Source organism: Staurois parvus, unplaced genomic scaffold, assembly GCF_062004578.1.
Source record: "Staurois parvus isolate SC_StPar_1 unplaced genomic scaffold, SC_StPar_1.0 ptg000091l, whole genome shotgun sequence".
In the NCBI taxonomy this organism is placed as follows: domain Eukaryota; kingdom Metazoa; phylum Chordata; class Amphibia; order Anura; family Ranidae; genus Staurois; species Staurois parvus.
This window is the reverse complement of record NW_028317887.1, coordinates 4,112,820-4,130,876: the sequence shown is the minus strand read 5'-3', so window position 1 is coordinate 4,130,876 and position 18,057 is coordinate 4,112,820. Positions and strand designations below refer to the sequence as shown.

At 41.1% G+C, this 18,057-nt stretch overlaps 1 protein-coding gene across 4 annotated transcripts in view; it reads right to left on the bottom strand.

Annotated features, from left to right (window-relative positions):
- Window positions 1–18,057, bottom strand: part of PTPN13 (protein tyrosine phosphatase non-receptor type 13) — a 375,298-nt gene that overhangs the window by 98,759 nt on the left and 258,482 nt on the right. For all 4 annotated transcript variants that reach the window (XM_089670565.1, XM_089670567.1, XM_089670566.1 and 1 more), the window contains 4 exons: window positions 13,950–14,112; window positions 12,442–12,865; window positions 10,595–10,692; window positions 9,160–9,216 (listed from right to left, as the gene is read on the bottom strand). In XM_089670565.1, coding sequence (XP_089526691.1) covers window positions 9,160–9,216; window positions 10,595–10,692; window positions 12,442–12,865; window positions 13,950–14,112 — 742 coding nt within the window. The remainder of the gene's footprint in view (window positions 1–9,159; window positions 9,217–10,594; window positions 10,693–12,441; window positions 12,866–13,949; window positions 14,113–18,057) is intronic.

The following is an 18,057-nucleotide window of genomic DNA, read 5'->3' as shown; positions in this document are numbered from 1 at the left end:
AGGAGAATTATAGCTCCTTTTTGCCACTTGTGTACCATTGGGGCAATTTCCCTTCACTTCCAGTCCCAAAGTCAAAGCAGGAAGTGACAGAAAATCCTCCAAATATTTTCCTGTTATTACTCTTCTGGTGGCAATCCAATGGCAATTTGGGAATTTCTTTCACTTTCAATCTCATTGAGAACAGTTACAAGGACAAATAATGAGAGGGAATCTCCCTAATGGGAGATGCAGACAGCAATAAAAACCTGCCATGTTTTCTAATCCCTCTGCACTATCCAAAACAAACTAAAAATGTTTATACTCTAGTTGTACTTCTTTTCATGGCTGCTTTTTGTTCACCCACATTTTGCAATGCATAAACACTTGCAGGTCTTGCTGCATTAAAATAAAGGTTTGGGAATTGAAAAGAAACAATTATACTCACCTAGAGAGATGCAGCATCAGTCTGATGCTGCGTATGTCCGCTGCCACCTCTAAGACCGAGAACTGAGCGATCAAAGACTGAGAGCTGGTCACTGCCAGTCTCTGCCTCCCTGCTCTACCCCTCCAACACTCGCTGGAGCGCTGGCCTGTGTAGGGGTGGGAGCAGCTGACTCAGTCTCAATGCAGCTCACTGAGAGGCTGAGCCAATCGCTGGTCCAGGTATCTGGGTGGTGCGCAATATTAAAGTTGGGATCGATCCAGAGCCTGGACCGGCTGAGTGACGGCAACCAACAGTGGATTTTAGCCTGCTGTCAGCTACAAACAGGTCACAGGAGTGCAGAAATAAACAGTGTGGAGCAATTTCCTTGTCATATTTAGGAGCAGGACAGAAGAAAAGGAGAAAAATATCCTCATTGAGATAGAAAGAAAAGGCCACCTTAGGAATAAAAAGAAGGTTAGATCTCCAGGCCGCCTTGTTTCTGTGCAAAATAATAAAGGGCAAAAAAGCTGCTAACTAAGAAATGTGCCTAACAGATGTAATGGCCACCAGGGAAGGCAACTTTCCATGTTAGATCTTTCAAAGAAATTTCTTAAATTTTTTTGAACAGAGGTCTCTGAAGCACAAATTACAGAAAAGAACCAGGTTGAGATCCCAAGGTGACACAGGAGGTCAAATCGGGGGGTTTATATAAGCAACTCCCTGAAGAAAAGTTGTGATTAAGGATTGCAAAGCCAAAGGTTTCTGAAAGCATACGGGTACTCAGAGCCAGACGCTGGTCAAGACCAGAGTGAAGAAAGACAAAATACAAGAGAGTGTATTTTCTGAGGTTCACTCGTTTGTCCTCACACCAAGCAAAATAATCCTTCCAGACTGCAAATTTTGTGGGAGATGGAGTTTCTTCCTTTGAGTGAGGTAGAGATAAAGTCAGATGTACCCACATCCTTTAGGACTTGAGTTTTAATAGCCATGCTGTTAAAGCCAGTGAGTGAGAAGCAGGATGAAAGAGGGGGACTTGGCCCAGTAGGTCTGGTCTGTTTAGAGGGTTGTCCACAAAAGTCTGTGCATGTCTGTGTGATATGTCCTTCAGGACCAATTTGGTGCTATTAGAATCACCAGAACCCTTTCATCCTCTATCTTGCACAGCAGTCGAGAGAGGAGTTTCATTGGAGGTAAGGCATAAATCAGTCTGAATTGAGACCAAGCAGGACAATGACCCCAAACAGATTGAATGTCATTAAGAACTATCTTCAGTGTAAAGAAGAACAAGGAGTCCAGGAAGTGATGATTTGGCTCCCACAGAGCTCTGGCCTCAAAGTCAAGTCTCTCTGGCTTTACAAGAAGGATTTGAGGCAGCCTCCATCTACAGAAGATCTGTGGTTAGTTATTCAAGATGTTTGGAACAACCTACAACCTTCAAAAATTGTGTAGACAAGCACTGTGTGTGTCTAAAAGAATTTATGCTGGTTTGAAGTCAAAAGGTAGTTACACAAAATATGAATTTGATTTGGATTTCCTTTCTGTTCATTTACTTTGCATTTAGTTAAAAAATAAACGATTAACACTTCTAATTTACAGCATTGTTTTACTCCTGCCTATAACTTTTGCACAATACTGTACATTCTCTAGAGCAGTGGTCTCCAAACTGTGGTTCTTTGTTTGTCTTTATCTGGTCCCAGAGGCATTATTCCTTCCACTGACACCAACAATGGGGCATAATTCCTGCCATTTACACCAACAATGGGGCATCATTCCTTCTACTAACACCAACGATGGGGGAATAATTCCTTCCACTGACACCAACTATTTCTTCCCCTAATACCAAAGATTTGGAATTGTTTACTCCCATTGGACACAACCGGCTCCCCTAAGCCTGAAGGACTATAAACTGGCCCTTTCTATGGAAAGTTTGGAGACCCCTGCTCTACAGTGTCAACACAGAACAATTGCAGCTGATGCCATCTGCCTTATTGTTTTAAGAGAAAAAGGTCAAAGACAGGTTCATAGTCTCTATTAAATTATCCATAGTATGGCAAATAGACAAAACAATATAAATGTGTATGATTCTGTGCTAGGATAAAAAGTGTGTCAAAAGCATTAATACAAAGACAGATGCTAGCACAGGTTTATGGATATAAAAAACCTTCAACAGACATCAACACACAAAGTGCAGTGCTATCATAAAAATGATAAACAATATTCAATACAGTAAATATATACTGCTCCAAAAAATTGAAGGAATACTTTTCAATCAGAGTATAGCATCAAGTCAATGAAACTCCTGGGATATTGATCTGGTCAGTTAAATAGCAGAGGGGGTTTGTTAATCCATATCAGCTGTTTGGTGTTAAAGAAATTAACAACAGGTGCACTAGATGGGCAACAATGAGACGACCCCCAAAACAGGAATGGTTTTACAGGTGGAGGCCACTGACATTTTGTTCCCTACTCATCTTTTCTGACTGATTTTCATTTGGCTAGGGTCAGTGTCACTACTGGTAGCACGAGGTGCACAGAGGTTGCACAGGCAATCCAACTCTTCCAGGATGGCACATCAATACGTGCCATTGCCAGAAGGTTTGCTGTGTCTCCCAGCACAGTCTCAAGAGCATGGAGGAAATTCCAGGAGACAGTTACTCTAGGTGAGCTGGACAGGGCCATAGAAGGTCCTTAACCCATCAGCAGGACTGGTATCTGCTCCTTTGTGCAATGAGGAACAGGACGAGCAATGCAAGAGCCCTACAAAATGACCTCCAGCAGGTCAGTGGTGTGAATGTCTCTAACCAAACAATCAGAAACATACTTCATAAGGGTGGCCTGAGGGCCCAATGTCCTCTAGTGGGTCCTGTGCTCACTGGCCCGCACCATAGAGCTCGACTGGCATTTGCCATTGAACACAAGAATTTTGCAGGTCCGCCACTGGTGCCCTGTGCTTTTCACAGATGAGAGCAGGTTTACCCTGAGCACATGTGACAGACGTGAGTCCGGAGAAGCCGTGGAGAATGTTATGCTGCCTGTACCATCGTTCAGCATGACCCTTTTGGTGGTGGGTCAGTGATGGTCTGGGGAGGCATATCCACAGAGGGACGCACAGACCTCTACAGGCTAGACAATGGCACCCTGACTACCATTAGGTTTTGGGATGAATTCCTTGGAACCATTGTCAGACCCTATGCTGGTGCAGTGGGTCCTGGGTTCCTCCTGGTGCATGACAATGCCTGGCCTCATGTGGCAAGAGTATGCAGACAGTTCCTGGAGGATGAATGTATTGATACCATTGAATGGCCTCTATGCTCGCCTAACCTAAATCCAATAAAACACCTCTGAGATCATGTTTTGGTCCATCTAACGCCTCCAGGTTTCACCTCAGACTGTCCAGGAGCTCAGTGGTCCAGATCTTGGAGGAAATACCACAGGACACCATCTGTTGTCTTATTAGGAGCATGCCAAGACATTGTCAGCCATGCATATAAGCACTTGGGGGCCATACAAACTACTGAGTACCATTCTGAGTTGCTGCAATGAAATTTCAGCACAATGGACTAACCTGCTGCATCATTTTTTCACTTTGATTTTCGGGGTGTCTTTGAATTCAGCCCTCTGTAGGTTGATAATTTTAATTTCCATCAAATGATGGGGCATCCTTACTTTCCTAACACATTACCCAATCCATTTCAGTATGGATATCCAGCATAATATTTTCCCCCATTGAGATCTGATGTGTTTTCAAAGTGTTCCTTTAAATTTGAGCACTGATTGCTTTTGGAAAGGACTGTTTTTTGTTTTTCATATACACTGCTCAAAAAAATTAAAGTCCATAAAAATGCAGGGGGCATTTTAAAACTCAAAAAAAGGGCACCCACAAATCCAGTAGTCGCCTGCTGTGTGATCCCTTGCATTAAGAGGCTAATAGGGAAAGCTGTGAACGAGATCACCCCTACATACCTGAACTATAACAATGTTGAACTCCCCCGTGAAGAAAGGGAATCCTATACTCCCTTACAGACTATGGCCCCTGATCATCATATTTCAGACTTATAAAAAAAAAAAGGGGAATGCTACAAATTTCCCCCCCCCTAACAGACAACTATAAGCAGGGAAAGACAGTGCCTGACTGTGGCCTTCTCAGGACGTATCGACACTCTAGGGATGGATTAGCCACTCAGGGGCTCTATATGCGTCTTAAAAGAGTTCCAGAGGGAGGGCCACCAGGCAGTTAGGACATCAGAAGACATAGGGACAGTCAGGAATAAAATAGCCATTTTAAGGGGGGATTGTAGTGGATTGTGATTGACAGTCCACGTTTTATTAGATGATCAGTAAAATGACAATTTTATAGTCTTGCTACATTCTGTATCTTGCTCTTTAAATTCCTTACTCTCTTAAGTAAACAATCAGATATAGGTTGACAGAACAATGATGATAATTAAGATGGCGCCTTCATCTGGAGTCTCGCCCTTGGTGACTCATTAGGAGAAAAGTATCTTTTAATGTAAACAACCCCCATAAAAGGGAATGAGTCTCTTTGGGGATAATGATTGGAAGATATCAACACGGATGGACGAACACGCAGAAACCCAGTGGACTTTTCACCCAATCAATGTATATGCTTTGCCTGCATCATATGCCCTATAAATGATACTGTTAGTTCCTCAATAAAACAGAATTTTAGGAAGTTGGCAAACTGCGAAGTGTCAGTGTCTTACTTCCACGTGCACGTATTCTCATATTAATTTGGCTCACTGGTAGACCACGGTAAATGGTCTGTAAGTGACCGAGTCCAAGACAGAACTAACTCCAGAAAGGACACCCCAGGAAGACCAGAAAAGATGAAAATGAGATTGGTTACCTACCAGAATCAAATGTCGTTTAAACAAATGAAAACCCAGCAGCGATTTAGGGATAAATCCCAAACAGAACCACATTGAATAATGGAACAGTGATATAACCACTGGCTCCACTCCAACTTTACTCTCATTTAGTAGGAATATATAAGATACAAATACTCATGGTGCAGTATATCCCTATATTAAAATGAGAAAATTCACTCACATTTGATATAAACTGACATCACAATCACATTTCCATATGCTGCAGGAATGGTAACATCCACCCTGACGATGTCAAACATATAATAAAACGTGTTGGGCTGTGCCTAACGTAGCGTTACCACGCACAGAGACCCCCGGCCGGAAGGAACACATTGTGGACAGACACAGCAGCAACTGCTGGCTGCAGGGCTGGGCCTGCAAAGGCTAAAGAGGCTTTTGAAAGGGGGGCTTCCAAACACCTGTCAACAGAGTCTTTAAAAAAATGGAACATCTCTATTACAGCAGTAAGGTGCTGACATCTCCATTAAAGCAGTAAGATATTGAGAGCTGAAATGGAATGATCCACTACCAGTCTAATCTTAAAATTAATTTTCCATAGGATAAATCTCAACAAAGAACCTAGTGTTGAGTGAACCAAAATTGCACAATAAATCAGTGCATGTATGGGAAACCTCATTTTAGACCCAAGCAGCCTCTTAGCACCCATTGGGACTTGTTTTGGCTGTGAAACATTATGTGGTGCTAGGGAAAGACTTGTGCACACCCTGACAATCAATGTGTCCACAGCAGAGAGCATTAGGCATAAAGAAGCTTGTGCTTCATAAAATGCAGGAGAATGAAAATGCTCTGCTCATTGCTACAAAATAGTTTCCTACATAATATCTTCAAGTAAAGGAGGGGTTCCATCTGATTCCTGAACAGGGTCACGGGAATAGAGGACGCAAAGCCTTTCTGGCCTCTGGAAGCTGAAGGCTCTGGAAGTGTTGAACGTTTACAGACCAATTCAAGCTTAGTGGCAGACAAATCTGCTTTTGTCAGGCAGCTGCATGGTGACATGCCTTGACAGGGTGCTAGGTGCTAGAGTCAGATAGGGGGGCATTGTCCTAATTGGTCTATGAATACAAGTATTTGTCCTGTACAATTAAAACAAACTGTTTACGATAAAGAATGCAATATTCTCACTGAAAATACTATGCATGTCTAAGATTCACCCCTCAAGTCAAACCAAACCAAACCATTCTTACTTATCTAGATCATAGTGGGCCTCATGTATTAGCGTGTGTAAGGGGGTGATATATTTTGGATATTACAATAACAACACAGAAATTCACTTTTCCTATATCACTATGTTGGTGTGGAACAGCAGAGATTGCCTGCAACATTTCTTTCCCATTTATAACAGTAGACATAAAAATTGTGATCTTACTCTCCTAACAGGCATAATGAAACTATCAAAAACTTTCTTGTTGCAAAAAAAAAGTCTTTTTTTCTGCACATATGGTTAGTGAACCTTGAAAGTAGTTGCAAGCATGCAAGAATGTAGAAAGAAAAACTACCTTTAGACCACATTTTACACAGATAAACACATGATGGCTTAGCTAAAGATTGAAATTATTAAGAAAGAGTGTGATCTGTGTTACATCAGCAACTGAAAAGTGTTGCAGAAGGAATAGTAAACCCACAAGAATGTTAACAACTGCACACAGAGCATTTTTTTTATCCCAGAGAGAGTCTAAGAATGACCTCCAGAAGTCAGGCTCTTGCTTATTCCCTCTCTTCAAAATACAAATACAGAATGACAAACGGCTTCCAGTACAGGTGGTGCTTACAACAACATTCTTTTTTTGAACTTTCTAAATGGCAAAATGTACTGCTGTGATTTCACTGTACTATATAAAAAAATTAGCCCATCTGTTCAATTCTGGAAGATTTCACACTTTTGTTAGGAACGGAACATAGAGGAAAAATAAATATTCCTGAAGTCGATAGGAAGTGCTGATCTTGGCACTTCTAGAATTTCACATCAGTGCAGTTTGTTTTTAAAGAGGCTTATAGCTAACCTAAGTGTATAGCTTGTTACTTAAAGAGGTGAATTAAAGGGCACACATTTAAATATGTGAAAAAGAAAAATGCTGATATTAGGTCAACCTGTTAGTCATCTTTTGAATACATAGTTTCTTTGTCTTGCAAGATGATGCTCCGGCACAAGAACCTAATTGTTCTCAGGATCCCGACAGAAGGATTGTGATGTCACCCTTACCTAGGTGCCGTTGGCAGTAATCGGGAATAAGTATATTTTGTAACTTTTCTTACTACTATATTACAGCGATTTCATATGAGGAAGGGGAATGCCTTCATAAAGCAGATCTTGCACTAAAAGTAATGATCATATAACATTAGGCCTCCCCTTCCCACATATGAAATCGCTGCATGGTAGTAGTAAGAAAATAGAAAATATACTTAACATCCTCATTTTCTGTACTGACAAGGGTGACTTTCCAATGAAATTCCGTAAACACTGGTTATCCCAAAGATGACGCTCCAGCTCCTTGGTAACCCTGTTCAGCTTATCAGTACCCTCGTTCAGCATATCCCATGCTAAGTAGTACCCCCCAGCTCTGTTTCTGCCCAACTCAGAAGTACCCTAAGCTTTGCTGATCCCCAGCTCAGTAGAAATTCCCTGCTCTGCGGTTACCCTCTCAGTAGTAACCGACAGCTCTACTGATCCCTCTCTCAGTCCTCTCTTTCTGGTCTCCGCTCACCTTTCGCTATAGCTTTCCCATGTGGGCCGTCTGCTAGATGCTCAGATCCGGTCTGGACCCTGCTCACATTCCTGCTGCTACATGCTGCACACCAGATGTGACATCCCCACCAGACACTTCCAGAATATATATAAATGAACTGGAAGTGACTGCTGACTACATCTTTCTGGTTTTCTTGTTGGTCTCCAGTGCATCCTGAGATATCTCATACCTGCAATACCTTAAACAAAGCAAAGCTAACATTCCACATTCATTGCTATTTAAGTGAATTCGAACTCATTCTACCACTCTTGGTGTTATTCATTGATTAATGACATGTGTTCACTCTGACTATTTTACGCATGTTTCTTTGACTTGTAATAATGTACACCTGTTCTTGCTTTGCAATGTTTGTAATTTTTTTACGTGTTTGGAATTTTTCACGTCTTAATTGTGAAAATAAAAAGATATTCAACCACAAAACAAAGCAAAGCTAAAGCTGAAAAAAAGCCTCTCCAAAGCTGCAGGTGCTGTAAGCGAGCTTTTTCACAGACTTCTAGGGAGGCTTTGAAGCACCATGAGAGAGACATGAGGGATGATTTACTAAAGGCAAATAGTCTGTGCACCACAAGTGCACTCCAAGTGCAGTTGCTCTACGTCTGAGGGGAGTATGCAAGAAAAATTAAAAAAACCCAGCATTTTTGCTTGCACATGATTGGATGATAGAAATCAGCAGAGCTTCCCCTCAGATCTAGAGCAACTGCACTTGCCGTGCACTTTCAAGTGCATTTGCAGTGCACAGTATAATTTGCCTTTATTCAATCAACCCCATTGTGTAGAATCAAAGAAAAGCAAACACAACATGTGAACAGGACTGCAAGCTAAGTATTTTATTTAGTGGCAGTGGCTTTGATTGGCATTCAAAGTGCTTTAAAAAAGCGTGTCCAATGCCACATTTTGAAGCAAGTTTAAACGAGCCCTAACTCAGCTTGAAGGTATTTATAGATTAAGGTCATGCTTTCCATATTAGTTTCCTCATGCTGTAGGCAAAATAAAACTATGCAAATGAAGAAAGTGGTAATACCCATGTATTACAACAGAATTATACTTTCACTGTCTAGGGTGCATTAAATCAATTCTAAGTTCTACATATAAGTTTACCTACCATTTCCTTTATAAAGGTTGGGTGAGGATGGGCTCCCAAGGCTATGCATACTAACACCTGCAAAACAACAAGATTTTATCACTTCGTAGTCAGAAGCATAAAAAACCCAGCATATGTATTTTGGCTTTAATTATACCAGACCTTTACCTAGACTAGCACTCTTACTGTAATATAATATGTGCAAATGATCAATGTAAGTACACCTGTAATGTGAAAAAGCTACCACTGCTGCCTTCCTTCTAAAAAGGAAAGCTGCCTGGATGTGTAACTTCAGAACTTCTGAATCTGTAATCTAGAAGTATGCCAGAAAATAAGAGAGAAATGTCAGAATTCCTTAGCATTAATGTTAAAGTTTGGGGTGGAACATGTTACATGTTTCCAATGCTGCAGCCGCTGCCCGATCCCCGCCCCCTGGAATATACCCTGTACTATCTGCCAGTTTTTTAAATCAGTGTGGCTGTGCGGGGTTCCACCCACACGGCTGCGTCATTCATTCACATAGTTCTGTGAATGAACTACAAGTTCCGCTTTAGTGGCTTTCGGCTTACAGCTCTCGAACTACCATGGTGCTGTGGAGTGCCGTGTTAGTTCGTTGATTCTTCCTGTCAGTATATTTGCTTGCCCGTACATCCTGTATGGGCAAGCTGATATACTGACAGGTCTGTAGGAGACCTGCATGGCACCAGCGATCTGCTAATTGCTGCTGCAATGCTACTTTGCAGGTTCCTGAAACAAAAAATAATAAATGTACAATTTTGTACCTGCAAAAAAATGTGCATTTATTATTTTTTGTGAAAAGGTAAACTTATTCTTTAGGACATCTGTGTAACCATATTCGGTTCTACTCTATAATATATGGATATATCCCCATGTTTTATGTCTTAGGCTAGGTCTATACTACTGCAGCTGCATTTTGATCTGACATTTAATGTGATTATGCACTGCAACTTGATTGTGTTTTTACATGCTTTAGATATTACTGTGTTTTCTGATAGGGGAGGGAGCAAGTACCTGCTGGGATCTTAAAAACCAAAGAGAACATAGTGCCTCTGCTGCACTGAAACCCAAAGCAGTGTTTCAGCCCTGCCCAATTCAACCCTGCCGGACAACAAAACACATCCTCTTCTCCTCCTCTCAATGACATTGGAGAAAGTTGTTCTATAGACTCGGTTGAAAAATTGGGCAGGTCCGATAACAGCACATAGCAAAAATAGAAAGGTATTTTTGTACTTGCAGGGTCGTTAAAAAGATTAAACATGGAGAAATGTGCATGTATTGAAGAGAAGTTCTGCATGTTTTTTTTTTTTATTTTGTTTTATTTTAGTACAAATATACACTTAAAGCTTCTACTGTACAGTGTTGGTTGGAGAACACAATGCTTTGTCTAGCTATAACATCAGTTTAACTATAGCAAATTAAGTTTTATGTTGCTGACCCACAACATAGGCGTGACCACTGTCATCCATAGACGAAGAGTCTGACTCGGGTTTCCTAATATCAGCGTTCCTATTAAATCCTGAAAATGACTTGGACCTAGAGAAAAAGCATAACAGGACAAAGGTTAGTTGTGAAAAATCCATGTTATGAAAGGTTAACTCGTTCACGACCACCTAACTCATATATACGGCATCCAGGAAGTAGGCTTTAAACCAGGGCGGCACATATATGTGTTCTTGTGTTTGTGCTGGGAGCATGCAAGCCTGTACACTTCCAGCACAGAGAGAGGGTGATAGGGCTGTTGCTGACAGCCCGAGACTCTACTAACGATTGGGACCTTGCAGAACCAGATACCAAACACATGATCAATGTGATAGTTTCTGGCTATCACAATGATCATTCAATCTGTAGCTTGCCCCTGTGTTGATTTTCCTCAGTGAAGAGGAGAAAAGCAGACATACCCTCTAGCAAGGTATCTTTTCCTCCTCACTAAAAAAATAAAAGATTAATTGGTTCATGGCTAGTGTAATAAGTGTTAGTCTCAGTGTAGGTGCCAGTGGCAGTGTGTCAGTTACAGTTAGTTCCAGTGTAAATATCAGTTAATGTCAGGTTAAATGTCAGTTAGTGTTGGTGTGTCAATGTCAGTTAGTCACAGTGTTAAAGTCAGTTTAGGCAAAAAAAACAAGAGCAAAATTTGCACACATACAGTATGTGGTATCATTGCAACTGGCAGGAGTAGAATGTATTTTTCAGGTTTTTTTGCTGGTGGGTCATGGTAATGTAATAAAAGTATAAGTATAAAGTCGTCCTTTCATAATAAAACATAATCAGGAGCTATTCATTACCATTTACCGCCAAATGAAAGCCCAATCTGTCCTGAAAAAAACAAGGTACAATCCACCTGGATACACACTGGAAACATGATTGTACACTAGCGATAGGTTTAGTAGTAGAAATGAGAGAACATTAAGGCAGAATTTTATGTACTGCCTCAAGTATGTATGTATGAAACACATGCTGGTAACAATTTCTTACTTCATACACAATTAGCACTGCTGGAACTAAAAAAAATGTGTGCAATATATAGGTACACATATATACGAGGTGTGACCATCTAATTCCCCGCCTGACCACAGCGTAGCACTATGGTGGTGACTCACACACCCATTTACACTTGAGCGTGTTCTGACATGTTCTAACTTGCACTCGCTTGGGTCACAGACCAGTTGACTCATGCTTTACAGAGTAGAAGAAATAACGTGTGTGTTGCACTGTTGGCGAAAAATGAGTGACAGGAATCTGAAGCAGTGGATTAACATCACATTTTATGTAAAAACTGGCAAAAGTGCAAGAGAAACTTTAGCTCTGGTTCAATAAGCTTATGGTGAACATTCCATGAAGAAATCAAATGTTTTTGAATGGCAGAGGCTGTTTAAGGAGGGGTGGAAAGATGTCCGAGTTGATGAATCAAGTGGGCAGCCAAAAACACAAAGGACGGATGCAAATATGGACAGAGTGTGAACCCTCGTACAGTCAGATCAAATGTTGAGTGTGCGAATCATGGCAGGAGAATTGAACATATACAGGGAAACAGTGTGGCAGATGCTAACAGAGGATTTGGGAATAAGAAAGATTTCTGCAAAGATGGTGCCTTGAATCTTGACAGGAGATCAGAAAGAACGTTGTTTTCAAAATTCATTTGATCTTTTGAAGAATGCAGAGGTATTTGATATTTTTTTACAGTCCTATCTGGGAATTAAATTGTCGCACCTTGTACATTATGTATAAATTTATGCCCCCCATTTTCTTACATTTAGTCACTCTATGCCAATGACCTATACTTACTCATTGAGCCTTCCACAGCCGGTCACCGACTCTGTATCTGACTTGACCATTTGATGAAAGGATGCCTGACTCATTAGTTCTTCCAGTGTGTTTGGGGGATTATCCATTCTGGCATTCAGCATTCTCCGCTGGGGTGACTGAGCAACCTGACTGAGATCATGATAAGATTTGCTAATAACCCGTGGTCTGTCTTCCCACGGGTTTTTTGCTTTTCTGTCTTTTCCCCCACTGCCTAGGTGTGTTTGAAGGACTGATAGGTCTGAACAAGACAGTCTCTTGAGAAGATCAGGCTGAATTGATACAGGTCGTACTGCCATTCGATTTAATGTGCTACTAGCCAGGCTGGTTGTGCTAATAGCTCTTCCCATGCTCAAACCGCGCAGAGTTTCTGCCTGGATGTTCAGGCTCCTTAGAGACGCTCTTTCTGATTGGAAAAGCATATTTTAGGAAAAATGGTGAGATACAGCACATATTAATTAATCCAGTAAAATGTGATTAAAAGATAAATTTGTGTTGCCCACAGGCACCAGTTAGGTGTTTCCATTCTAACAGCCGAAGCTTATAACCACTGCTAGACAACAGAGATTTTTGTTATTTAGAACACTTTGATATATGAGGCTATACATTATTAATATTCATGAACAAGAGCACAAAACCCAAAAGGTAGCATTGATGACACACAAATCAGTACTGAATAAATGTAACTCATTACAAAAAAAAAATGGGTAATAGTAATCACTTCCAAAAAACTAAATGTATGGAAACTCTACAGCCATAACATATACTATATTTTACAAGGCTCTAGTTGGGAATTTGCAATCACATAAAGGCAGAAGAGCTGAACAGAAACACTGGTCTTCACTGTAGTAGTTGGTCACATTCACCTGGTAGTGATGGGAACATACCCCAGCATTTGCACTCACAACTGAACTGGATTAAGGTGACCAAGTTGCCCATTAGGATATGTAGGCTATGTTCCTGCCAGGCATTTGAACTTAGGAATCCATTTGGATTTGATTTGTAATGCTCAGCATTACAAAAAAGCCTAGTTGAATGTGACTTCTTACTACTAGTCATACAATGACCCGGATAAACAAAAAATGCTCACAGACAGGTTTTCATATGTATCAAATCCACTTCATGAAAGCAAATGGGGTGGTAATTAAAACATGATATTTTTATTGTAAAGGTCTCAATACATTATATCATAGGCACTAATTGCTATAAATTACTTTGGAAAAACACTTCCTACATCTACCCACAACAAACCTCTTCACCAAAAGCATCCACTTTTTTTGCCCATAGCAACCAACTACATATTCCTCTTGTCCTATTTACTTTTTGTCCATGCACTATGAACATGAAGCAGATGGAATAATAAAGACATTTTAAACAGCTTAGAAAGCAGGTAAACATTTATATTATGCATTTTTAGCAAGTGGATGGATTGGTAAGGCTAGCTCTGATTCTGAGAAAAAAAACACAACAAGAAACACATGGCATCTTACCAATCTCTTGATTCTCTTGGCTGCTTTGCCTGGCTCTCATTTGTAGCTGGAACTTGTGCTGGGAAGAGCAGAGGTGGAGGAGATACTGGCAAGTCTTGCTGCTTTCTGTTTGGAAAACATGCTTGATCCCATCTGATGTGTTTTGCAAACTTATTTTTTTCTTCTACAGCCAGACAAAAAAAAAAAACAAAAAAACCCACAATGTTTCCTTTTGTAATGGAAGAATAATTTAAATATCCTGTACCTATGCATCCAAAACATTGATTAATTGAAGCACACCTCTACACAAACAGTTACTAAAACAGTTAAAATACATGCATCTTTCTAGGCCTACCAAAAGATCTGCAATTATTTAAGTTCCTTCCAGGGACACCTGTGACTGTCCCTGAAATATTTTTTTCTTAGTGTTTGTTGGAGTTAGGCTTTATTTTGTTAGTCACTTACGTAAAGTGTACCTAAACCTACTAGTCCATCTAATACTGCCCTCTCCAGACAGTGTTGCTGCTCAAGGGCGTCTCTGTTGCTCCTCCATAGAGAGGAGCCATCCTGAGACAAGAAATGTGTTACTGGCCAGATCACCAAGTGACAATAAAGGAAACAGCTAAACACAGAAAACTAATGTAGCCACAACGTCTAAGAATAAGTAAGCTGCAATATATTATATTTTTGTTTTTGGGTTTAATATTGCTTGAAGTTTAGATCCGTCTTAAGGTCATAAGCTTCAATGTTGACCTATCAAATCCACCTGGCGCTAGTGGAACAAGAAGCAGGCTGTCCCCTGCGAGGACCTTTGGAACAATAAACAGAGTACGAAAATCTAAAGGGAGCCGTAGCTGGGAGATATAACTGAACAGTGTGTGCCATAATCCAGAACAGCCAGAGGGACACCTTGCACATGAAGCCCTTCACTACAACTGAAAGTCAAGTGGTCTCTGAAAACTAATCACTAAGGCTGATATCTAACTCTTGATCGCGCTCCAGGCCAAACATTGGTAGAGACCAGACTAGAGAGAAACAAGATTCATCCCTCGAAGAACTTTCTGGATAGAATTTCCTTGCTTCGCACCATGCTTTGGTAGACTCTGTAGACTGTCAGAAGTCAATTTTCTAGCTTTCAAAACGGTAGGGATAACCAAATTTTATAGGCCTCTGTCCCTCAGGACCAACAACCAGACCAATAAAGCCAGTGACCAACAAGCAGGGTGGTAAACCGGCCCTTGGGACAGAATATCTGCATGATCTGCGAGAGCCCAAAAAGTCTGTCGGAGCCTGAAGAGGTCTGAGTACCTATGCCCTTTTGGGCCAGTTCAGTGCAATGAGAAACATCACAATGCACTTCATCCTGATCCAGTGAAGTAGATGAGAAAGGGGCTTCAGAGTAGGAAAGGCATAGATTAAGTCAAACAGATCCCATGGAGTCAACAGAGCATCCGCTGCAAAGGCTAGAGGATGTCTAAACCGGGAACCAAACCTGCTCAGTTTGTTATTGAACTTGGAAGCTAGAAAGTGCACATCCTCTATCCCCCACCTGAAACACTATTTTCCAGAGTCTAAACAACGGTGACTGAGGAAGTTTGCTTGTCGGTTTTCCAAGCCTGCAATGTGCATGGCAGACAGGGAAAGGACATAAAGTTCTGTCCAAACCAGAATTAAAACGGATTCTCTTTGAGCCACAAGATTTCTTCTTCCTAGATGTTAGCCACTGCCAGAGCATTGTCCAATTGAATCCTGTTTGGATGACCTTGTAGACAGAAGGTCCAGAAGGGATAAAAGAGTAATGAACTTCCAATAACGGAGTTCCTTGTACTGAGCCTGATAGGCTGACATTCATTGTGCAAACCTTCCAAACAACTGGGGCAAAAATATCTTGAGTCCAGCACCGGACTCCCATGCTAGGACAAAGCTAATTTTGCTGGTCAGGCATATGGAATGAACCACAGATGCCACCCTTCTGTCCCAGAATGTTGAGTTGAAATGGTCTGGAGAGAAGTTGGACAACTGGGACTGCCTTGTAGGAGGCCTCTATTAAGTTTAAAACCCTTATGCAAATACAAATGAGTTGTTTGGATCCTGGGGTAAATGGTCTGAATGTGGGAGTGGAGAATCTGGAGTTTTGTCTGGGGAAGGAATATCCTGTACAGGGATGTATCCAAGATCATGCCTATAGACTCCAAGTGATGAGAGGGATCCAGCACTGATTTCTGGAGATTTAATATCCACCAGAATAGAGCCTGTATAGTTTATTGAACAACAGCTGACAGTCTCAACCAACTGTTCCCTGAGAATAAGGTTATTTAGATATGGATATGCCCTGAGCATGTAACAGAGCAAAAACCATGGTGAAGACCCAAGGAGCAGCGGGCAGGCCACGGGGAAGGGCAACAAATTGTAAATGATGTGAGCCCAAAGCATAATGCAGGTAGCACTGATGCCCTGGTAAGAAGACAAGCATGTAGGCAGCTTTGATGTCCACAGAGTCCAAATGATCTCCAAAACAGGGGACAGTAACCAGCCTAGTGAATTCCATGCAGGATTTTTGTAGTCTAAGGTGTTAAGAACCTTTAAATCCAGTATGCGGTGGATGCCCCCTTTCGGTTTAAGGATGGTGAACAGGTTGGAATAGAAACCCTGAAACATCTCCTTTTTTGGGACAATGGAATCTTTGCAGGGATGTTAGCAACTGTGACAACATGAAACTGGGAGGAGGCAGAGACCAACATTGTAGCATGTAGCCACATTCTGAGCTCAAATGTTTGAAATGTCTGGAGACTAGATGGCCACAAAGGCCAACAGATGTCCCTACACTTTGAGAAGTGAGGGCATCCCTTCATTGTGAGGACAAATTGCTTGCAGATTTTAGGACATGGGGGCTATGGATTGGATCTTTGCCTTGGATAAACTAAAGGAACTCATCTTAGCCTACAGTTGCATAGATGGAGATTTGCCTTTTTTTCTGAAGCAAAAAGGTGCCCTTTCCCTGGTACCTTCCTTGATGTTGTGCAGAGATTTGCCAGAGGCATTTCCCGTCAAAGGCATAATGCAAGTATAATATCAACTAACTTGTCAACACAATAGAATAGGGACACAGAGCTCCAGCTGCTGGAGAACAGAAGGATCTGTTTTAGGGCCCTGGACATGACTTAGGACCAGATGGCTAAGGTCTGACAAATGGACATAGCTTTTTATGCACTGGCTCTGTAAAAATGAGGATGTCCTTAAAATTGACACAATCTTGTTATGACAGGAAATGGCTGGGTCCACATTAGGGGCAGACCACTTCTTTAGAAACTCCTCCTCTATAGGGAATTGACGGGCCAATCCGGGTTAGGACAATCACTATATAAGACTGGAGGTGATAGGGAACACAATGGAAAGGCCCTAACAGGCTGAGGGATTTTCAGAGATGCCAGACTACTAACTTAAGGTGTAGCTAAAGCAGGTAATTCGAAGTCTGCGCATGTGCACACTGTGTAAATAAGGGCCAAGGTGGGATCCTTAAGCTTTGGGATCCTTAAGTTTAAGGGATGCGTCATACATCTGACTGAAAACATTCAAGCCATGGGAGGGAAGATATGAATGACTCATGTCTGATTTTGAATGTAAGAAAGATGCTATTAGTATGCTGAACAACAACTACCTATTCTCATCCCACAAAAAATATTGTAAAGTCACTAGAAATCCATTTTCCACTGCAGTTGTCTAAATAATTTTGCTAATGAGACTTACCTTAGACTAGTGGACATTGTTAGGCCTTTCTTCTAAAATGTAAAATACTGAAATTTAAAGTGGCAAATGCCAATTAAAAAATAATTGCAAATGGCATTAATGGGGGAGAAGATTGTTGAACAAATCCTGCTGTGAGGTTATAGAGTCAGTACCACAGCAATAAAGAATAAAAGCGCTTTGAAATGTATTTCTATTGAAATGTAGAAATAAAAGAGGAATGTGAATGAATACTAAAACTGTTTGGTATGCTTATACTAGAAAAAGGGGTTAAAGGACATAGAAAAGTCACAGCAGGGAAACTTTGGTGAACACATTTTTCAAGCAACTGTGGGCCAGAACAGTTTGTGTCTAGTGTACAACAAAACATATTTTTTGCTGGCAC